Here is a 16367-nt window from a genome sequence, read left to right as displayed (position 1 = left end):
GAGCAGGTGCGCCCTAGTTCTGCTTTGCACCTGGGCGCCTGGAGAGCGGGGTGTGGCGGCAGACCAGCGCAGAGCCCCAGTCTCCGTGGAGCTTGTATTTCTCTGACACCCAAACACGAATCCTCGCCCTCATGAGGACCCCCTGCTGGGGGCGAGCAGGCTCGGCCCCAGTGAGAGGTGACCCCTCTCCTCGCCATACTCCTAGAGGAGGAACTGCTCCTAGGCTTGGCAGGTGCAGCTGTGTCCTCCTCCGAGTGTTCGGTCAGAACAGCTGCCGTCTTCTGGAGGGCAGGGGTGGTGGTCCAGAGCTCTGCTGCCCTCCCAGTCCCGGGGGCACCGGCTGGGTGTGGGGAAGGTGCCGGCCGAAGAAGGCAGACTTTCCAGGCAATCACTTAAAGTCATATTCCCGCGTGGGACCGTGCGCTCCTGCCACTCTGCTCCTGTGGGATCTGGTCCCCGCTGGGGCTGCTGGGTCCCGTCTGGGTCCCCGGGGGCGCTGTCGCAGCACCCGCACAGCTAAGGGATTTCAGACAGGGGCCCCTCCATAACTAGCCTGTTCCTTGGGGTGTCGAGGGCCCACTCCGACCCTACAGCCGCCCACATGGAGGTAACCACGAATGGACGGAGCACCGTCTGCCCCAGGAGGGTCGGGACTGTGGGGTCGTGCTCCTGGCGGTCCAGGATGTGCTCAGCGGGAGGGCTGTGGGAGGCCCTAGGAGGGCCCGCCTAGTGACCGCTTCCCTGGGTTGCCCTCCACGCCCAGGTTCATCAACGCCAGAAGACGGATTCTTCAGCCCATGCTGGATTCTAGCTGTTCAGAAACTCCAAAAACTAAGAAGAAAACTGCTCAGAACAGACCGGTCCAGAGGTTTTGGCCCGACTCCATTGCCTCCGGAGCCGCGCAGCCGCCCCCCAGCGAGCTGGCCATGTCTGAAGGTGGGCCACGGGGTGCTGGGGGCGGGGCGGGGGGGCGGGGGGGGCGGAGCCCTGAGCTCCAGCTGTGCACAGCTGCGGCGTTGACCTTATCCCAGAGCCCCGTGACAGAGGCCTGGAGCCCCGACTCTGTTCTGTTCCTCGTTCCCCTCCGGGTGTTTCTCTTCCCTCGGGCTTCAGTGCGCAGCGGGGAGCTGTCCCCCCTCACCACCTGCCGTTCTGCCTTTTTTTTTTTCTTAAACGTCGGGGAGCCCCCGCGGCCCTGGTCCTGCTGTCGCTGGTCCCTTCTGAGCCGTCCCCCTCCCTGCCTGATCGGTGTTTTCCAGGCAGCTTTATGCCGGCGACAGCTCTCCACGTTGGCTCGTTTGGGTCTGCGTGTCCTTGCGTGTGTATAATGGGTGTTATTAGCTCATTCCTACTTTCTCGGGCGTATTTTCCTCAGCCGCATACTGTTGCTACGTCGGGAAACTTGGGGGCCCAAATACCTGCTCTGTCGCCCCTCCCCACCCCTTCCGGGACCGCCGTTGTCCATCTGTCCTTACTGGTGCGCTTTCCTGCGTTTGGGATTCTGTTTCTTGTTTCCACTGTCTTGATGGCTCCTGTGTCTGTCTTTGGGCGTCACTGAGCTCGTCTTGTGTGGCTGACCTGCCACCGGGCCCACCGCGGGTGTGTTTTGGGGAGACATTGTCCTGCTCATCTCCAGAAGTTCCGGAGAAGTCTTTTCTGCCTCTCGTGGCTCCGCTTCCTAGAACACAGTCCGAGGAACTGTTCTGACGCCCTCCGCTGCCTCTAACATCTCTGTCCTGCGCTTTCCGTTGGCTGACTTTTGTCCTCACTGAGGGTCTCCCTGCTGGCGCGTGCCTGGGAACCTTGCTTGGACTGACGCCAGGCCCTGTGAGTGTCGCCTGGCTGGGGGCGGGGCCTCTGCACGGCCGCGTGTCCTCCTGAGCCGCGTCCTACCACGGACGCTACTGGGGATGGTCTTTGTGACTGGTCCTCGTTTGGTGACCCAGGGGCGCTCAGTCCGGGGCTGACTGCGCAAACCAAGGCAGGACTTTCGATTGCCCCCCTTCTCTGGGTCCCCGGCCCCCGTGCATTCAGCTCTCAGAGGCCTGGACAGCGTCCTTGAGTCTTCTCACAGGCTTCTCTCCCAGGGCTGGACTGTGTCCCCCATGCATGTGCGGACCCATCCTCCGCCCAGTGTACGTGGGGCTCCCACAGCCGAGCTGGCCAGAGGGCTGGGCTGGGCTCTCCATGCTGTGCTGTAAACCAGGCTTGACTTTGTTTCCCGGTTGTGGTGCGTGCGTTTACAGCTGGGCCTTCACGGTTTGGGTTTTGATACACAGTGGTCTTCAATTTTTATTTAAGTAATTTGTGTTTTCAGGTCCTGTTTTCTCTTTTAATCCAAGAATTAGTTAGGGAGGTATTAGTTCTCTCTCCCTCCGCCCCACCCTCCCTCCTTGGAAAAGACAATCCCTGCATATCGGGGTAGAAGTTCACACAGAACTCTCCAGTGGAGAGTGATTTTCCCTCCATCCTGGCCCCCGATCCTCTCCAGAAACCGTCCTCATTACCAGTTTCTGTCTGAGCTCCCAGGGCGCCCCTGACACGACCCGCTGTGTGGAGACCACAGGGCCCGAGTGAAGCTCTTTAAAAGGGTTTCCCCAATTTGACCTGTGACGCAGTCTCCTCCTGCTGTCCCTCGTCACTATGTCTGGAGGCTTTTCCAGACGAGTGCACGAGGCCCCCGTGTGTGCAGTGACGCAGGGCACCTCGCGGTCCTGCAGCTTCTGTCCCTCGGCTGCTAGGCCGGAAGGCGCACGGGGACGGGCGTGTGAGAGGGCTCGTGGCCTCTTCTGTTCTGCTCGTGATGCTGCTTTCCGCCCCATGCCCCTGTGTTCTTGTCGTCCTGACCCGAGGCCTCGCGTAGACCAGGAGCGTTCAGAGCGTGTTAGCGAAGGAAAGGCTGAGGCGGATCGTAGAGGCCGTTTCCCAGCCCCCGTGGAGCGCCCCAGAACCGGAGGTCACATAAGCAGGCAGCGCCCCGCCGCGTGACGGAGCGCCTCCCTGCGTGGAGCTGATTGTCCCCTCCTGCCGCAGGAGCCGTCGTGACCATCACCGCGCCCGTGAGCATGAGTGTGGACAGCCTCCGGTCCCTGTCCTCGGACGGCGCCACCCTGGCGGTGCAGCAGGTCATGATGGCGGAGCAGAGCGAGGACGAGTCCGTGGACAGCACGGGGGACAGTGGGGCCGCGCTGGCCCCCGCCCACATCAGCGGCCTCGTCCTGGAGAACAGCGACTCCCTGCAGTAGGCCCCCGCGCGGCCCAGAACCGTGGGGGGGCCGGCCTGACTTCTGACAGTTTGCACGGCAAACCTTTTACACAGTTTTATTCTACTATGTTTTATATGTAGATAGAGAAGAACGCACTTTTGTATTTCATAGGACGCTTCAAGAGCATCTCTGCTGGTGCAGCGACTTCTTTCGAGCGTGCGCGTGTGTGTGTGTGTGCGCGCGTGTGGGTTTTTAAGGAAATTCTTTAAAGGTTTAACGCTAAGAATGTGATGAGTGGCGAACACCCCTGTGAGCCCTGAATTAGATTAAGGAATAGTGCTGCCATTTTCTAAAAAACGACGCAGTTTTAACTTAGTTCTGTGGCTGAAGCAGGTCTCAGCGGGCTGATCTCTCTGTGCGGCCCACGGATTCGAAAGAAGCTTCTGCGTCTTACAGCTGCCGGTGCCAGGTGGACGCCGCACAGCGGCAAAGTGGGCGTGGCTCCGCGGTGGGCCCTCTGAGCACACGTAGGTTCTCGCACATTCCGTGAGCCTGTTTCATTTGCTATAGATGAAAAAGAAACTCCTATTTTTACCTTGCTGGAATTATTGGATAAAAAACTATTTTTATAAATTCGTTATGAATTGGATGACTATATTGAGGATAAAATTTCTAGAGGAGAAACAATACATGCTTACTACTTCAATTTGGAATGTTGTGAACTGACCAAATTTCATGAACCTGCCCAGAGTTGTCTAGCATTCCATGGTTCTCTGCCGTCCCAGGCGGGTGGTTCGTATTTACAACTATGAAGGAAGCAGCTGTTGAATGGAATTTTGGTGCCTGCGAATTTCAGTTGCGTGAATGCTCACGTCACATCTCACTCTCAATCCGGACATAGACCCGAGGGATTGCTAAACAGGGCTAGTGAGTCAGGTGACGCGGCGGCCGCGACCGGAGAACAGCCACTACCTGTGTTTCTGTCTGACCGCAGTTAAATGGTTACTGCCTGAATCTGACTGCAGTTAAATGGTTATTGCCTGAATCTGACTGCAGTTAAATGGTTACTGCCTGAATCTGACTGCAGTTAAATGGTTACTGCCTGAATCTGACTGCAGTTAAATGGTTACTGCCTGAATCTGACTGCAGTTAAATGGTTACTGGCCCAGCTAGCTGTGTGTTGCTCTAGGACGTTTTCGTCAGCCGTGTGTTACACGTAGAATGTTCATCACAAACTAATGCAAAACGTCCTCTACCCGCTGCCTCCGAGTGAGGGCCCATAAGCCACGCTAGCTCTGTTACGTAATTAACATCTCCCCGAAGTGACCCGGGGACCCAGACCGGGGTGACAGCGTGACGGCGCACTCTCCCGCCGTCGGGCCCGGTGTCCATTTTCCCTCCTTGTCCGTTGTTGCTTTGGCATTTCCAGAGCCCTGCCCCTCGGGCTTGCGCACACGAGATTTGGAATAATTGTAGGACTTGCGCTTCCGGGGGACAAGACAAACCAGAAGAGGAGACTGGGTTTTGTTTCCTTTGTTTTCATGTAGTTGCAAGTGGGGCTCTTTCTCAGAGCAAAACCAAGCCGCCTTGTCTCGTGAAGTCTTTACATGGTCTGACACGGGACGCCCGCGGTCCGTGTGGCCGAACGGGAGTTCGTGGCCGGGAAAGTCGCCCGTTCTCGAGGTTCGACGGCGGTAGGTGGCTGCAGACCGCGCTGATACTGAGGGACATTCAGAGCGAGGGCAGGTTTTGTTCTGCACCTGACTTCGTCCCCCCAAATTTATTGATTAAAGTTAATCACGGAAGAGCATTTCCTAGATAACTTAGAAGACAGACATACTTGGAAATTTCTCTTAAAAATATTTCAGGAGCTTTAGAAGAAAAACACAACTATTGACTCTTGGCAAGAGAATCACATTTGTAAGCAGCGGTTACATTCCTTATTTATAAATGGTTTGTAATGTTTTCAGCAAGTCTACCCCAGTTTAAAAGATGATTTTAACTTGACCTGAAGTCTGGTATTGTTGGACTTCTTGAAGCGAGGACCTGTGGAGGCCGGCCGGCTTCCTGCGGCCGCAGTCCCTGGGCCTCCTAGCCGCCCTGCTCCTTGGGTGAGCGCAGACGTGCTCCTGGTGCGGACTCCCGGCCGTCCCCGTCTCCCTCCCGTGCAGGGACTCCAGGAGTCACTGTCTCCCTCCCTGCCCAGGGATCCTGCAAGGGGCAGCCTGGTCCAGGGCTCCTGTGCAGAGTCCCACTCCCCACTGGCCTGAGGCCTCGGGGCCCAGTGATGCCGCGCGCTCCCTCTGGCTGAGCCTGGGGTTCTCGGGCTCTCCGTTCTCATTGGGCTCCGAGCACTGGGATGAGCCGTTCAGAGAGCGGCGCGGAGGTTCCGGCAGACTTCCCGGGACGCGCAGGCACCCATGCGGGGCTGGGCATATGGCAAAGCCGACTGGGGTCAGAGAGCCTCCACCCAGCGCACTGTCTGTCCATCTGCATTGTAGAAACCTCCATCCCCAGCCCTCCGGCATTCCAGAGCAGCCGTCGAACGTTCCTTTTTGGTGAGCGGATGTGATTCTGACCTTCCACTAGAAGGTGCCTTGGATGCGTTCTGAGGCTCAGAGGAAGCCGGCCGTCCCCTCTGGGCCGCGGCTGAGCAGGGAGCCCGCCAGGCTGGGCCGCTGCCCGCCCACTCCGCCCGCAGTGCGCCGGCGGCCGCCAGCCCAGGGAGGATGCTGAGTGAGGGGGGCGGCCTGGGGGGGCCTTCCCTGCGGGGCGAGCGGCCTGGGCTTGCCTTCTAGACACACTCGAGCACACCCGGTCGGAGGGAGAAGGCCGTCTCTGGCCAGTAGTGACAGAAGTGACTCCACGGTCTGCCTTCGTTTTAGTTACGTTTGGTCTATGAACTGACAATCTTTAAAATGTGAATACTGTAACAATATGTTTTCTGGGATTGTTGTCTTTCAAAGGGATTTTTGTGAAGCATTTGATTTATCAAAGCAAAAAAAATTAAAAATAGAAACACGCTTTATGGATGTTTTATTTTCTAAAAGCTGATGTCACCGCAAGCTGCTTTTCCATTTTAAGTGGAACATGGACATCGTTGACAGGTTTTGCTGGTGACGTAGGGGTCGTGGGGAGCCCTGCGCTTTGTCCAAGAACGAGGATGGAACGACCCGGACGCAGCAGTGCGCCTGCGTTTTCAGGGGTCCTCCCTTAAGTTCTGTTCCGGGGGGGAAATATTGCAAAGTTTTTGTTTGTTTTTTATTGTAGTTTATCAGAAACCTAATTATTTTGGTAGGAATGAGGAAAGATTCACCAGCAAAGGGCTGCCTTCCACAGGCGTGTCGTGAGCGGCGCCCAGCGTCGTTTTGGACGCGTCGAAGAGCCACAGTAAAACAGCGTCGGAGAATGTTTGCTTTGTAGTCCGGTGTGCTCGCACTGCCCCCAGACGGCTCACGCTTCGAGGCCAAAGTAAGCAGAAGTGCGTGTTTCTAAAGGGTACACCCGAAATGGTAAGTCTCGCAGGCGATGAGAACCAGCTGTGAAACGTAGTGTTTCGGGAATCGACGGAAAATGGAGCGTCTGTGCCGCCCCTGCAGCTCCACTAGGTCGGAATTCTAACCAGGTGAGACCTCGGCCCAGTCTCTAACCCCCTCTAGGCTTCAGGTGCTTCGTTTGTAAAAGGAAGAAATTGGAGTATAAGGTTTATTCTAGCACAGAAATAGTATTTATAACTAATCCAATGCTGCCCATCTATCTATAGAGAGAAGTAAATAAGTCGTGATCTAGCAAATCCTGAAGAGAAGAAATATGCCTGGACTAGTTTTCCATTTTGTGACACCGCGCAGAGGTCAGAAGTAATGTCTACTACGTTTAGCCCCAATGCTGTGCTTAGAGACGCTCTTTAACGAAATTCTTAACACAGGGGATTTTTGCCCTTTTACAGTGAGACCCTCTTATCTTCACTAAGACCTAAGGTCTCAGTGCCATTTTTCAGCTAAAATTTGCAAAGCTGCAGAGCTGTGGCCTCTACGCCCACGTGACGAGGAGATGAATGCTGGGCTTGGACGCGGGCTCCGGCTGGCTTGCCGGCCGTCCGCTGTCCCCAGCTCCCTGGCCCTGAACCAGGTCCTGCCTCCTCCCCGCGGCGGCTCTTCCAGCTCTGGAAAGGGCTACTTTGTCTGGCTTAATTGGATGATTTAGTATTTTACGCACAAATAATATTTAGAAGGCATTATGTTGCACAGGTGTTTCCATTTCTTATGTTGTGACTTAAGTGAACTCAAAAGTTCAACCCACAGAAGCCAGTTTGGTTTTACTGCAGACGAGGGAGTCCTTTACTGCAGTGGTTTGACAAGGAACCGTTTAAGGAGGTCGAGGGCTTCAGTTGTTCAGGCTTTTTTTTTTTTTAGAAAACAGCTTACAGAAATAAAAAGGTATATTTTAAAATTTGTTGCTTTCTGTTAACTCGATTTTCTCTAGTAGTAACCCAGTAGTAACTACTCACTGCTAGGAGTGACTAGTGAAGCCCATAAGCGTCTACACCGCGTGTTGGTGTTGGCCGGAGGTCTGAAGCCCCAAGTTTGCTTAGAACAGGACGGCGGGGCTGAGCGGAGAGGCCGAGAAAGGCGTGTTTCTAGGAGTGGAGGTGGCGTGTGGGGGGGACGTTGGGTGGGGCCCCCCAGAGGTGATCGTGGCTTCTAGCAGAGCCGGAGAAGAGGGGGAGGCAGACACCGGGGGTCCCGGAGAGGTGACCGCAGATCAGTAGGCGGCTCTGAGGGAGCGTGTCTTTGTGACCTCGTGGAAGACCTTGTAAGACCCTAGACACGTAAAGACAGGCTAACCCAGAAGTGGACTTGGCCAGACCTGCAGGGAGCGTCTCTGTTGCGCGGAGGCCACTGTGGACTGGGAGCGGGCGACAGGCCGAGTGGGCCATGCTTCTGTCCCGGCGCCTGCCACCACGAGTCCTTACTGGCCGGGGTTCTGGGGTCCTGCGGATCCAGAGAGCGAGACGGGCAGTGGCCAGAGAAGCCCGGAGGACAGGAGCCGGCAGTCAGGCTCGATCCGGGGGACAGGCGAGCCCACGGGGGAGCGTGGCCGGCCCGGCAGGTGGCTGTGGCTCTCGAGCCGAGGTGGGGGTGGTGGTTCCGAGTTTGCCTGGAAGCGGGAGCTTGGGGTTAGAGCATCACTGGGACCCCTGCCGCCGGGACCTCCTCCCGGGGCTCCAGGGAGGGGAAGCCGGGGTGCTCTGGCCCCACGCGGCCCGGCCAGGGGACTGTGTCCACTTCCCATGCGGACCATGGCGTAGACACTCCCTGGAAGTCAGAGCCAAGCGGACAGGGCAGGGCTGCGTGGAGGGATGCACCTGTGGGGGGCGCGTGCCCGAACCCGGTGACCGTAGCAAGCTCGTGTTCCCAGGTCTGCTTTGGAGGACTGCTTTCTCGACAGGGTGGGGTGCCGCCTACTGCTGATGGGACGGATGGAAATCTGGGTTGATCTGGGGGAACAGCAGAGACCCGGTAGATGGTCCTCATGCCCCCGGCGGGCGTACCCCTTCCGACAGGCCGTGAGCATGCTGCGTCTTTTGAACCGACCTGCTGGGTTTAGGTTTCACTCTTGCTTTTACACCTTCAGAATCCTTCAGCCAGACCACTGTCCCGTGTGTCTGCCCTGCTGTCAGCTTTCCGCAGGCCCTGCACCCGGGCCCCCCGAGGGGGTCTCCCTGCTCCTGCCCCACCCCTGCAGAAGACCCCGGCGAGGCTGGGAGGTGGCGGGCAGGTTCTGGGGCACCCGCAGTGCCGCCCACCTGTGCCTCTGACCACAAACCCGGCCTTACAGAGTGGGAGCAAGTGGGCCTCCTGGGATCAGGGCCGCATCCAGGGTCCAGAAAGTTCTCTGGGCCCCCCTAGAAGCAGCGGTCTTATTGGGGCAGCATGGGATGGTTCCTGTCCTCGGGGATTAAGGCTCTTACATGAGGGACTGGGGGCGGGGTCATGCCTGAGAGGTCATGACCTCTGAGGGGGTCTCTCCGGTCCCCTAGCCCGCTCCCCAAGCTGCCTCGCCAGCCCCCGTGTGAGGGAGTGCTGCACCCTGATGGCCAGCTGTCTTCTTACCCCTTCCTGTGCTGGGCTACAGGGGAGCCCATCGGCGTCCGCTCCTGTCCCAGAGGGCGTTGTCTTTCTTGGGAGGTCAGGCATCTGGGGGCCTTGCCGCTGCAGCTCTGAGCTGGAGAAGTCAGGACCTGGTGGGTTAGCCAGTGTCCTTACCGTCGGGGGCACACTTGCGTGGCTTCTCCATCGGAAGGGGAAGCGGAGCCGCCGCACAATCGGCGGGACTTCCGACGGGTTGGCGCGTCTCTGCCAACAGCGCTGCCACAGCTCCCGGAGGTAAGTGAGACCGTGCGGAACACACCTGGGCCGGGCCCTGCCTGGGAGCGAGGGCGCGAGGGCGGGCGGCAGGCGGGCGCCCACGGTGGGTGGGAGGGGGCCTCCCAAGCTCTCGGCACCGGAGGTCCACAAGTTAAACATGGGTGTCGGGGGCGCCTGGGTGGCTCACTGGGTTAAGCCTCTGCCTTCCGCTCAGGTCATGATCTCAGGGTCCTGGGATCGAGTCCTGCATCGGGGCTCTCTGCTCAGCGGGGAGCCTGCTTCCTCCTCTCTGCCTGTCTCTCTGCCTGCTTGTGATCTCCGTCTGTCAAATAAATAAATAAAATCTTGTAAAAAAAACGGGCGTCAGGAGGGAGGAATGGGACTTGGAAGTCACTTTTACTTAGAACTGGAGAGGTGGTTTCATGGTCTCCTGCGTGCCCTTGAGCTGCGACCCTGCTCCCCGTGGCAGTGCTTGTGTCCTAGGCGCGGCGGCTCCCGAGGCCGCAGCAGTGCGCCAGCTGCACGCGCTCTTCCAGGACCCTGTCCGTCGAGCAAACCCTGCCTCCGGAGGGTTAGGGACTGCCTGGCCATCCTGGCACCTCCTGGCACCGGGCTGGAGAGGCTCTGACCCGCCCCGTGGTGCTTCCTCTGTGCCCTCCCCTCCCCCATCTGCTGTGTCCCCTGGTCCCCTCCTGGCTCCTCTCTGGCTCTTGAGAGCTTCTCGGGGTCTGCACGCGGGCTTCGCGGGTCCTCGCCTTCCTTTGAACTTGTGAACTGTGAGTGAACTTGTGAACCCGTTCAGAACAGACGCCACCTTTGACGTGAGTCTGTGCCGTGAGAGCAGTCTGTCCGGCTTTGTTGTCACACGTCACAGAAGGTCCCAGTGCTCTACACTTCAGTTCTGGGCAGCCGCCCGCAGACGCCCTGCCCCTGCCCCCCGGCACCAGCCCGGCACAGCGCACGCGGGCCCCTGCCTAGCCAGGCTCTGGCAGAGCCACCTCTGCACAGGACCTGTCCCCGCCCCACACCCTGCCTCCCCTGTGCCTCCCCCTGCGCGCCCTGGCTCCCCCCGCCCCCCCCCCCCCCGCCTCCAGGTTGTTCTGGGCAAGCCTCAGGGGTGATGGCTGGGAAGCTCCCCCGTTCTCTGGCCTTTGGGGTCTCTGCGGTAAGAGCATTGCCCCGACACGGCCACCAAGACCGTTGGAAACCGTGGGCTCGCCCAGTGCAGAGCATTTGCACACACGGGTCTGTGTGTGGGAGTTGCCACGCATGACTTCCAGACCAGCGAGCCGGCCCGAGTGACCAAAGTCGGCCCCTGGGAAGATGCCGCTCCGGCCAGGCGGTCCGGGAGCAAGGCCAAGTGCTCCTGCAGGGGCTGGGGGCAGGGGGCGCAGGAGGACAGCTCTGCCCAGCCCCGACTGTGTTGCCTGCTCCTCCCGGTCCCTCGGAGCTGCCGGGACGCTGCAGGCTCACCTGGCCAGGGCCCGTGTGCTGGCTGTGCGCGCGGCTGGGGGCCCTGACCTGCCTTCCGCCAGGCGGACCCACACGGCTCTCCGGTCTCCAGGGTCACCCTTTGGTGGGATGTGGCCGCTTCGCTCCCCCTCACCCTCTGGCTCTCTTCCTGTTTCTTGTTTTCATCGTAGTAAAATACATGAACATAAAACACAGCATCGGACGACGCCACAGGCGTCCAGTTCTGCGGCATCAAGTCCATCCGTGCAGTGGCGGCGCCATCTCCCTCCGGAACGCCCCGTCTTCCCAAACGGAAGCTCTGTCCTCCTCAAACACAGCCCCACACCCCTCCCCGGTCTGTGTTTTGTGTTCACTGGTCTGACCCTTGGAGTTGGCTCTGCGAGCAGAATCCGACGGGGTTTGTCCTCGTGTGACTGGTTTCTTTCGCGGAGCGCGGTGTCATTAGGTTCAACCCTGCAGCGTGGGTCGGAACCCTGTCGAGGCTGGAACCCTCCCTGCGGAGGCCGCGGGCATGGACGGCGCAGGTGTCTCAGGTCTTATTTGGCTCCTCCCACCAGAAGGGAAGGTCTGGTGCCGGGTGTTTGTGACTCTGGGCTGGGACTGGTGTCTGGTGTCCAGGGACGCCCCGTGTCTGCGGGATGCTCACGTGGCCTGCCCTCCCCAGACGCTGTGCCGATGTCCCCAGCAGCCGGCAGAGGGCGTGCCGGGAGGCGGGGCGCGACACCTGCCCGCTGGCACCCCCCACCGCGGGGATTTTCTGCTCCTGTCGCTTGTCTGGCAGGTGGAGAACAGTCTTGCTTGTGGCCTGTGTCTCTGAGCACAAGAGAAGGCAGCTCGGCCAGCAGCCTCCCGAGGGGTCCAGTGGGACTGATGCTACCTGAAGCCCAGGTGACAATGCCCAGGAGGGGCTGTCTGGGGCCGGAGTCTTTCCAGCCTTGGCCAGAGTGTCACGGAGGACGGCGAAGGGACCGAGCGTGCGGCCATCCCTAGGTGGCCACGGAGGAAACGTCCCCACTTGGCGCTTCTTGTTGCAAGAGACAGTGGCTCGTTCGGCAAGAAGGACACTGCCAGGAAACCCAGACTCCAGTGGTCCCAGAGCCAGAGGACCAGGGCCAGGCCGGCCGCCGAGCCACCACCGCTGGTCGCCGGTCGTCGTGGGCAGACACCACGCCGTGCCCCCACCATGGATGCAGCCGCGCTGCCCTCCACGCCCAGATCCTGCGGGGGGCGCCACGTCCTCCTTCCTGGCGGCACGAGGTGGCGTCGGATCCCCAAGCCTGTCCGGTGCCTGCATCCCGGCTGCAAAGGATTTTGGGAGAGCGAGCGGCGCTTCTGCAGCCGGGAAGGCGGACTGTGTCTCGCCGGGACGTGCCGGGAGGTGAGGAGGTCCACAGCGCAGAACAGTGCTTACCTGTGGGCAGGACCAGGAGCCATCCGAGTTCCCCAGCCCGACTCAGCAGGAGGAGGGGGTCGGCTGCCAGCCACGTGGGACGCTCACATGGACCCCAGGAGCTCCGCTGGCGCCCCTGGGACACTATGTCCCGAGCCAGCTGTCACCTGTGCAGGTTCCCTTAAAAAGGGCGCCCTCGGGAAAGGGCAGCGTGTGGCCACCCCCCCCTGCCCGTTTGATCTTTCTTGCTCCTTAGGACAGACACCCCCACCACTGCCCTTTTAAGCTGAGCCTACGGCCCCCCGACAAACGACCCCAAAGTCCAGCTTCCCTCGCAGGCAGGGGTGCCGCACCCCAGAGTTCAGCCCCGCGGGCAGGGCAGTCTCCTGTGCTCACCACGGCCAGCCATGTGCAGAGCGGGGTGGGGACCTCCCGCTTAGGGACCAGGTGTTCCTGAGCAGGAACTGCTTATCACTGTGTGTCGGGCGGCACCGGCTGCTCTGGGCCAGGGGACACGGGCACAAGAGGGCAGTGCGCCAGCAACAGTGGCCTTGTCACACAAGGCCTGCGGCTCTGGAGAAGCAGTGTCTGAGGGGGACGGCGGGGGCCAGCCTGGAAGGGGCTCCTGAGCCGCGGCCGGGAAGCTCCCGACTTTCCCTGAGCACAACCTCACGTGGCCCCAGGGGCCGTCCCCTGGGTCCCCAGCCCTTCATGGGAGGAACGAGGGCCAGGCCGCAGGGTGGGGGGCTGCCGGCTTCCGCAGCCAGCGTGGGCGGCCGGGGCAGGCTGAAGGCCCACCGGGGAGGTGTGTCCCCGCCGGCCCTGGGTGCAGACCCCGAGGTCAGGCCCCGGCTGGGGTGCCCAGGGGAGCAGAGGCTCAGAGCTCCACAGAGAGTGTCACTGTCCTACGGTCTAGCCCGTGGTCCCCAGGGAGCAGGCGGTGACGGTGCTGGACTGTCCAGTACGGACATCGTCGCAGGAAAGTGACCCGCTGACCCGTCGGGAGTCTTGGGCCAGACGCGGCCACCAGACGTGGCCACCAGACGCGGCCACCAGACACGGCCTGTCCTCTCCGTCTGGCCCCTGGTTCCCAGAAGCCTATTACGATGACTACCCAGTTTCAGAAACGTAACCAAGATACTTTCCTTTCTGTCCAGAAACTAACCTTTACCGGCTTCGTGTGTAAAAAGGTATTTTTTTTTTTTTTAAAGTCACTGTTCTGCTCTGATCCAGGCCGAGGTCCAGGCGGCTTACCATGAACGCAAGCAAGTCCCAGACCCACCCCAGCCTGGGTGCAGACTCCGAAGCGCCAGGCCGCCCTGGAGACACAGCGGCTCAGGCCCCGGCCGCAGCCCGTGCCCCTCGCCTGTGTGGCTCCAAACCCTCGCTCGCCCTACTCCTTGTGATCTAGTGACATCCTTCGGTAGGGGGGCGGACCCCGCTGCCCCCGGGCCCCTCCCCCCAGCACAGACCCCCTTCCTATGGTTTATGCTAACGTTTGTGTGGATCCCCACTCCGTGTTTCTGGGTTTTAGGAAGCAGCCCTCGCTCCCAGCCCAGCTGTGTTCGGCACGATGCCTGCCTCTCTCGGACAGCAGACCCGCCACCACCACGGGCTCGGACCGCGAGGACGGCCTGTCCGTGGATTCTTCTGCATCGTCGAGTCTGTACATGTATTTTCTTAATAACCTACAGCGTAGCTTAGTGTAACAATACAGTAGAAACAGAACAGACCATGTGTTAATGGTGTATGTTACCAGCAAGGCTTCTGGTCAGTGGTCGGCGGGAGCGGTTACATTTCTTTTTCAAGATTCTGTTGGAGAGAACACGAGCAGGGGGAGTGGGAGAGGGAGAAGCAGGCTCCCCGCTGAGCAGGGAGCCCGATGCGGGGCTCGATCCCAGGACCCAGAGATCATGACCTGAGCCAAAGACACACTCAACCTACGGAGCCTCCCAGGCGCCCCAGCAGTTAAGCTTCTGAGGAACAGAAGGTTACAGGTTCTTTACTGCAGGACAGAAAGGCTGGCGCCCCCGAGCCTGGGCTGTTGAAGGGCCAACAGTCCCGTCTTCACTCAGACGGCCTTCTCGTGGGGTTTCCTAGGGACGAAAGCAACCCCTACTTTCTACCAGCCTCGTGACTGGATGTTTGCAGGCCTCTGATGTTCCCTCCCCTCCGAGCGCCCCCTGGAGCCGTCTGTCCTGCTACAGCCCACGGCTGACTCGCCCTGTCAGGGACCTGCCCCCCAACCATTCGGGGTGACCTGGAACTTGCTGGGGGGAGCACCTCTCCCAGGGCCTGCGTGGAAGGGTCTGCATCCCCAGCTTACGGTTAAGGGAGGGCCTGGCCGGTATTCCTCCCCGTTCCCGATGTTTTTAGGCTCTGCTCCCTCGTCTCCCAGCCTCCGCAAGCTAGAGATCAAGTCAGACGCCTTCCTCCTTCCCAGACTACATAGGTGATGGGTTTCCTCACCCACCTCTGGAAGCTGCTTTCGGATCCTGTCCCCAGTGACCGAACATCTCACAGTGTTGTTACTGTGAGAGTCCTTCCCCATCCGTGGGGCGGGGTGCCGGATGGACCCTCTCGACTTCCAAAATCACGTCTTTTAGTCTGGAAAGGTTCTTGAATTACTTCGCTGATTTCTTTCCCTGCTTTCTTTTTTCTCTCTGGAACTGTTTCTAGTCAAATATCGGAATCCAAGAAGCGCAAAGAATTCCGAGCACCAGAAACATGAAGCAAAATACATCAAGATACACCATGATTGGGCGCCTGGGTGGCTCAGTGGGTTAAGCCTCTGCCTTCGCCTCAGGTCATGATCCCAGGGTCCTGGGATCGAGCCCCGCATCGGGCTCTCTGCTCAGCAGGGAGCCTGCTTCCTCCTCTCTCTCTCTGCCTCTCTGCCTACTTGTGATCTCTGTCAAATAAAATCTTAAAAAAAAAAAAAGATACACCATGATTTCCAAAATAATACTAAAAATGAACAAAAGCTGGAGGGCTCACAGTTCCTGATTTCAAAACTTACTACCGAAGCAACAGTCATCAAAATGGTGTGGTACTGGCCTAAGGACGTATCTACTGACCGAGGAGAATTCAGACCCTAGAAATAAACACTTCCATCTCTGGATTTTCAAAGCCAAGACCATTCGATGGGGGACACTCTCTAACAGACAGACATCCACATACCAAAAAAAAATAAAAATAAAAATAAAAAGCCTGGATCTCTACCTCACACTCTGTATAAAAATGAACTCGAAATGGGTTAATAAACCAAATATGGCAGCTAAAACTAAAAGTCTTAGAAGAAAACAGGTGTAAAGTATCATGACCTTGGATCTGGCAGTGGGTTTGTACATATAAGAGCAAAGATAACAAAAGAAAGAAACTGAACTTCGTCAAAGCTGAAGGTGTTGTACGCTAGAAGGGGAACAGTCACCCACAGAACAGGCGGAAACCTCTGCTAGTCACGATCAGATATCAGATAAGGGTCTAGTATCTATGATCTATAAACAGGGGCGCCTGGTTGGCTCAGGCGTTGGGGGTCTGCCTTCGGCTCAGGACATGATCCCAGGGTCCTGGGATCCAGCCCGCATCAGGGTCCCTGCTCAGCGGGGAGCCTGCTTCTCCCTCTCCCACTCCCCCTGCTCGTGTTCCCTCTCCTGCGGTCTCTGTCAAATAAAAAAAAATAAAAATTTTAAAAAGTATATAAAGAAGTCCTCCAACTGGACAAGACCGTCTCGGTGAGGAATGGGCACAGAACTACGGGCACTTCTGCCAAGACCTACAACCGACCGAAAAGCGTAACGATGCTGAGTGTCACCAGTCACTGGGGAAACACAGGCAGGAAGCCCAGAGCCAGAGCACAGCAACTGTGCACAAGCTCGTGGAGGAACCGGATCCCTGAGGGGCGGAAGTGGGCGCCGCAGCTGCGCAACA

The 16367-nt window shown here is 58.9% G+C and overlaps 1 protein-coding gene across 11 annotated transcripts in view; it reads left to right on the top strand.

Annotated features, from left to right (window-relative positions):
* Positions 1-6230, top strand: part of PKNOX1 (PBX/knotted 1 homeobox 1) — a 62596-nt gene extending 56366 nt beyond the window's left edge. For all 11 annotated transcript variants that reach the window (XM_082720874.1, XM_082720865.1, XM_082720873.1 and 8 more), the window contains 2 exons: positions 764-936; positions 3034-6230. In XM_082720874.1, coding sequence (XP_082577000.1) covers positions 764-936; positions 3034-3245 — 385 coding nt within the window. In that variant the 3' untranslated portion in view covers positions 3246-6230. The remainder of the gene's footprint in view (positions 1-763; positions 937-3033) is intronic.
* The last annotated feature ends 10137 nt before the right edge of the window (positions 6231-16367 follow it).

Source organism: Mustela nivalis, assembly GCF_964662115.1.
Source record: "Mustela nivalis genome assembly, chromosome: 1".
In the NCBI taxonomy this organism is placed as follows: domain Eukaryota; kingdom Metazoa; phylum Chordata; class Mammalia; order Carnivora; family Mustelidae; genus Mustela; species Mustela nivalis.
The sequence above is the reverse complement of the archived record's forward strand: the minus strand, read 5'-3'. Positions and strand labels throughout refer to the sequence as shown.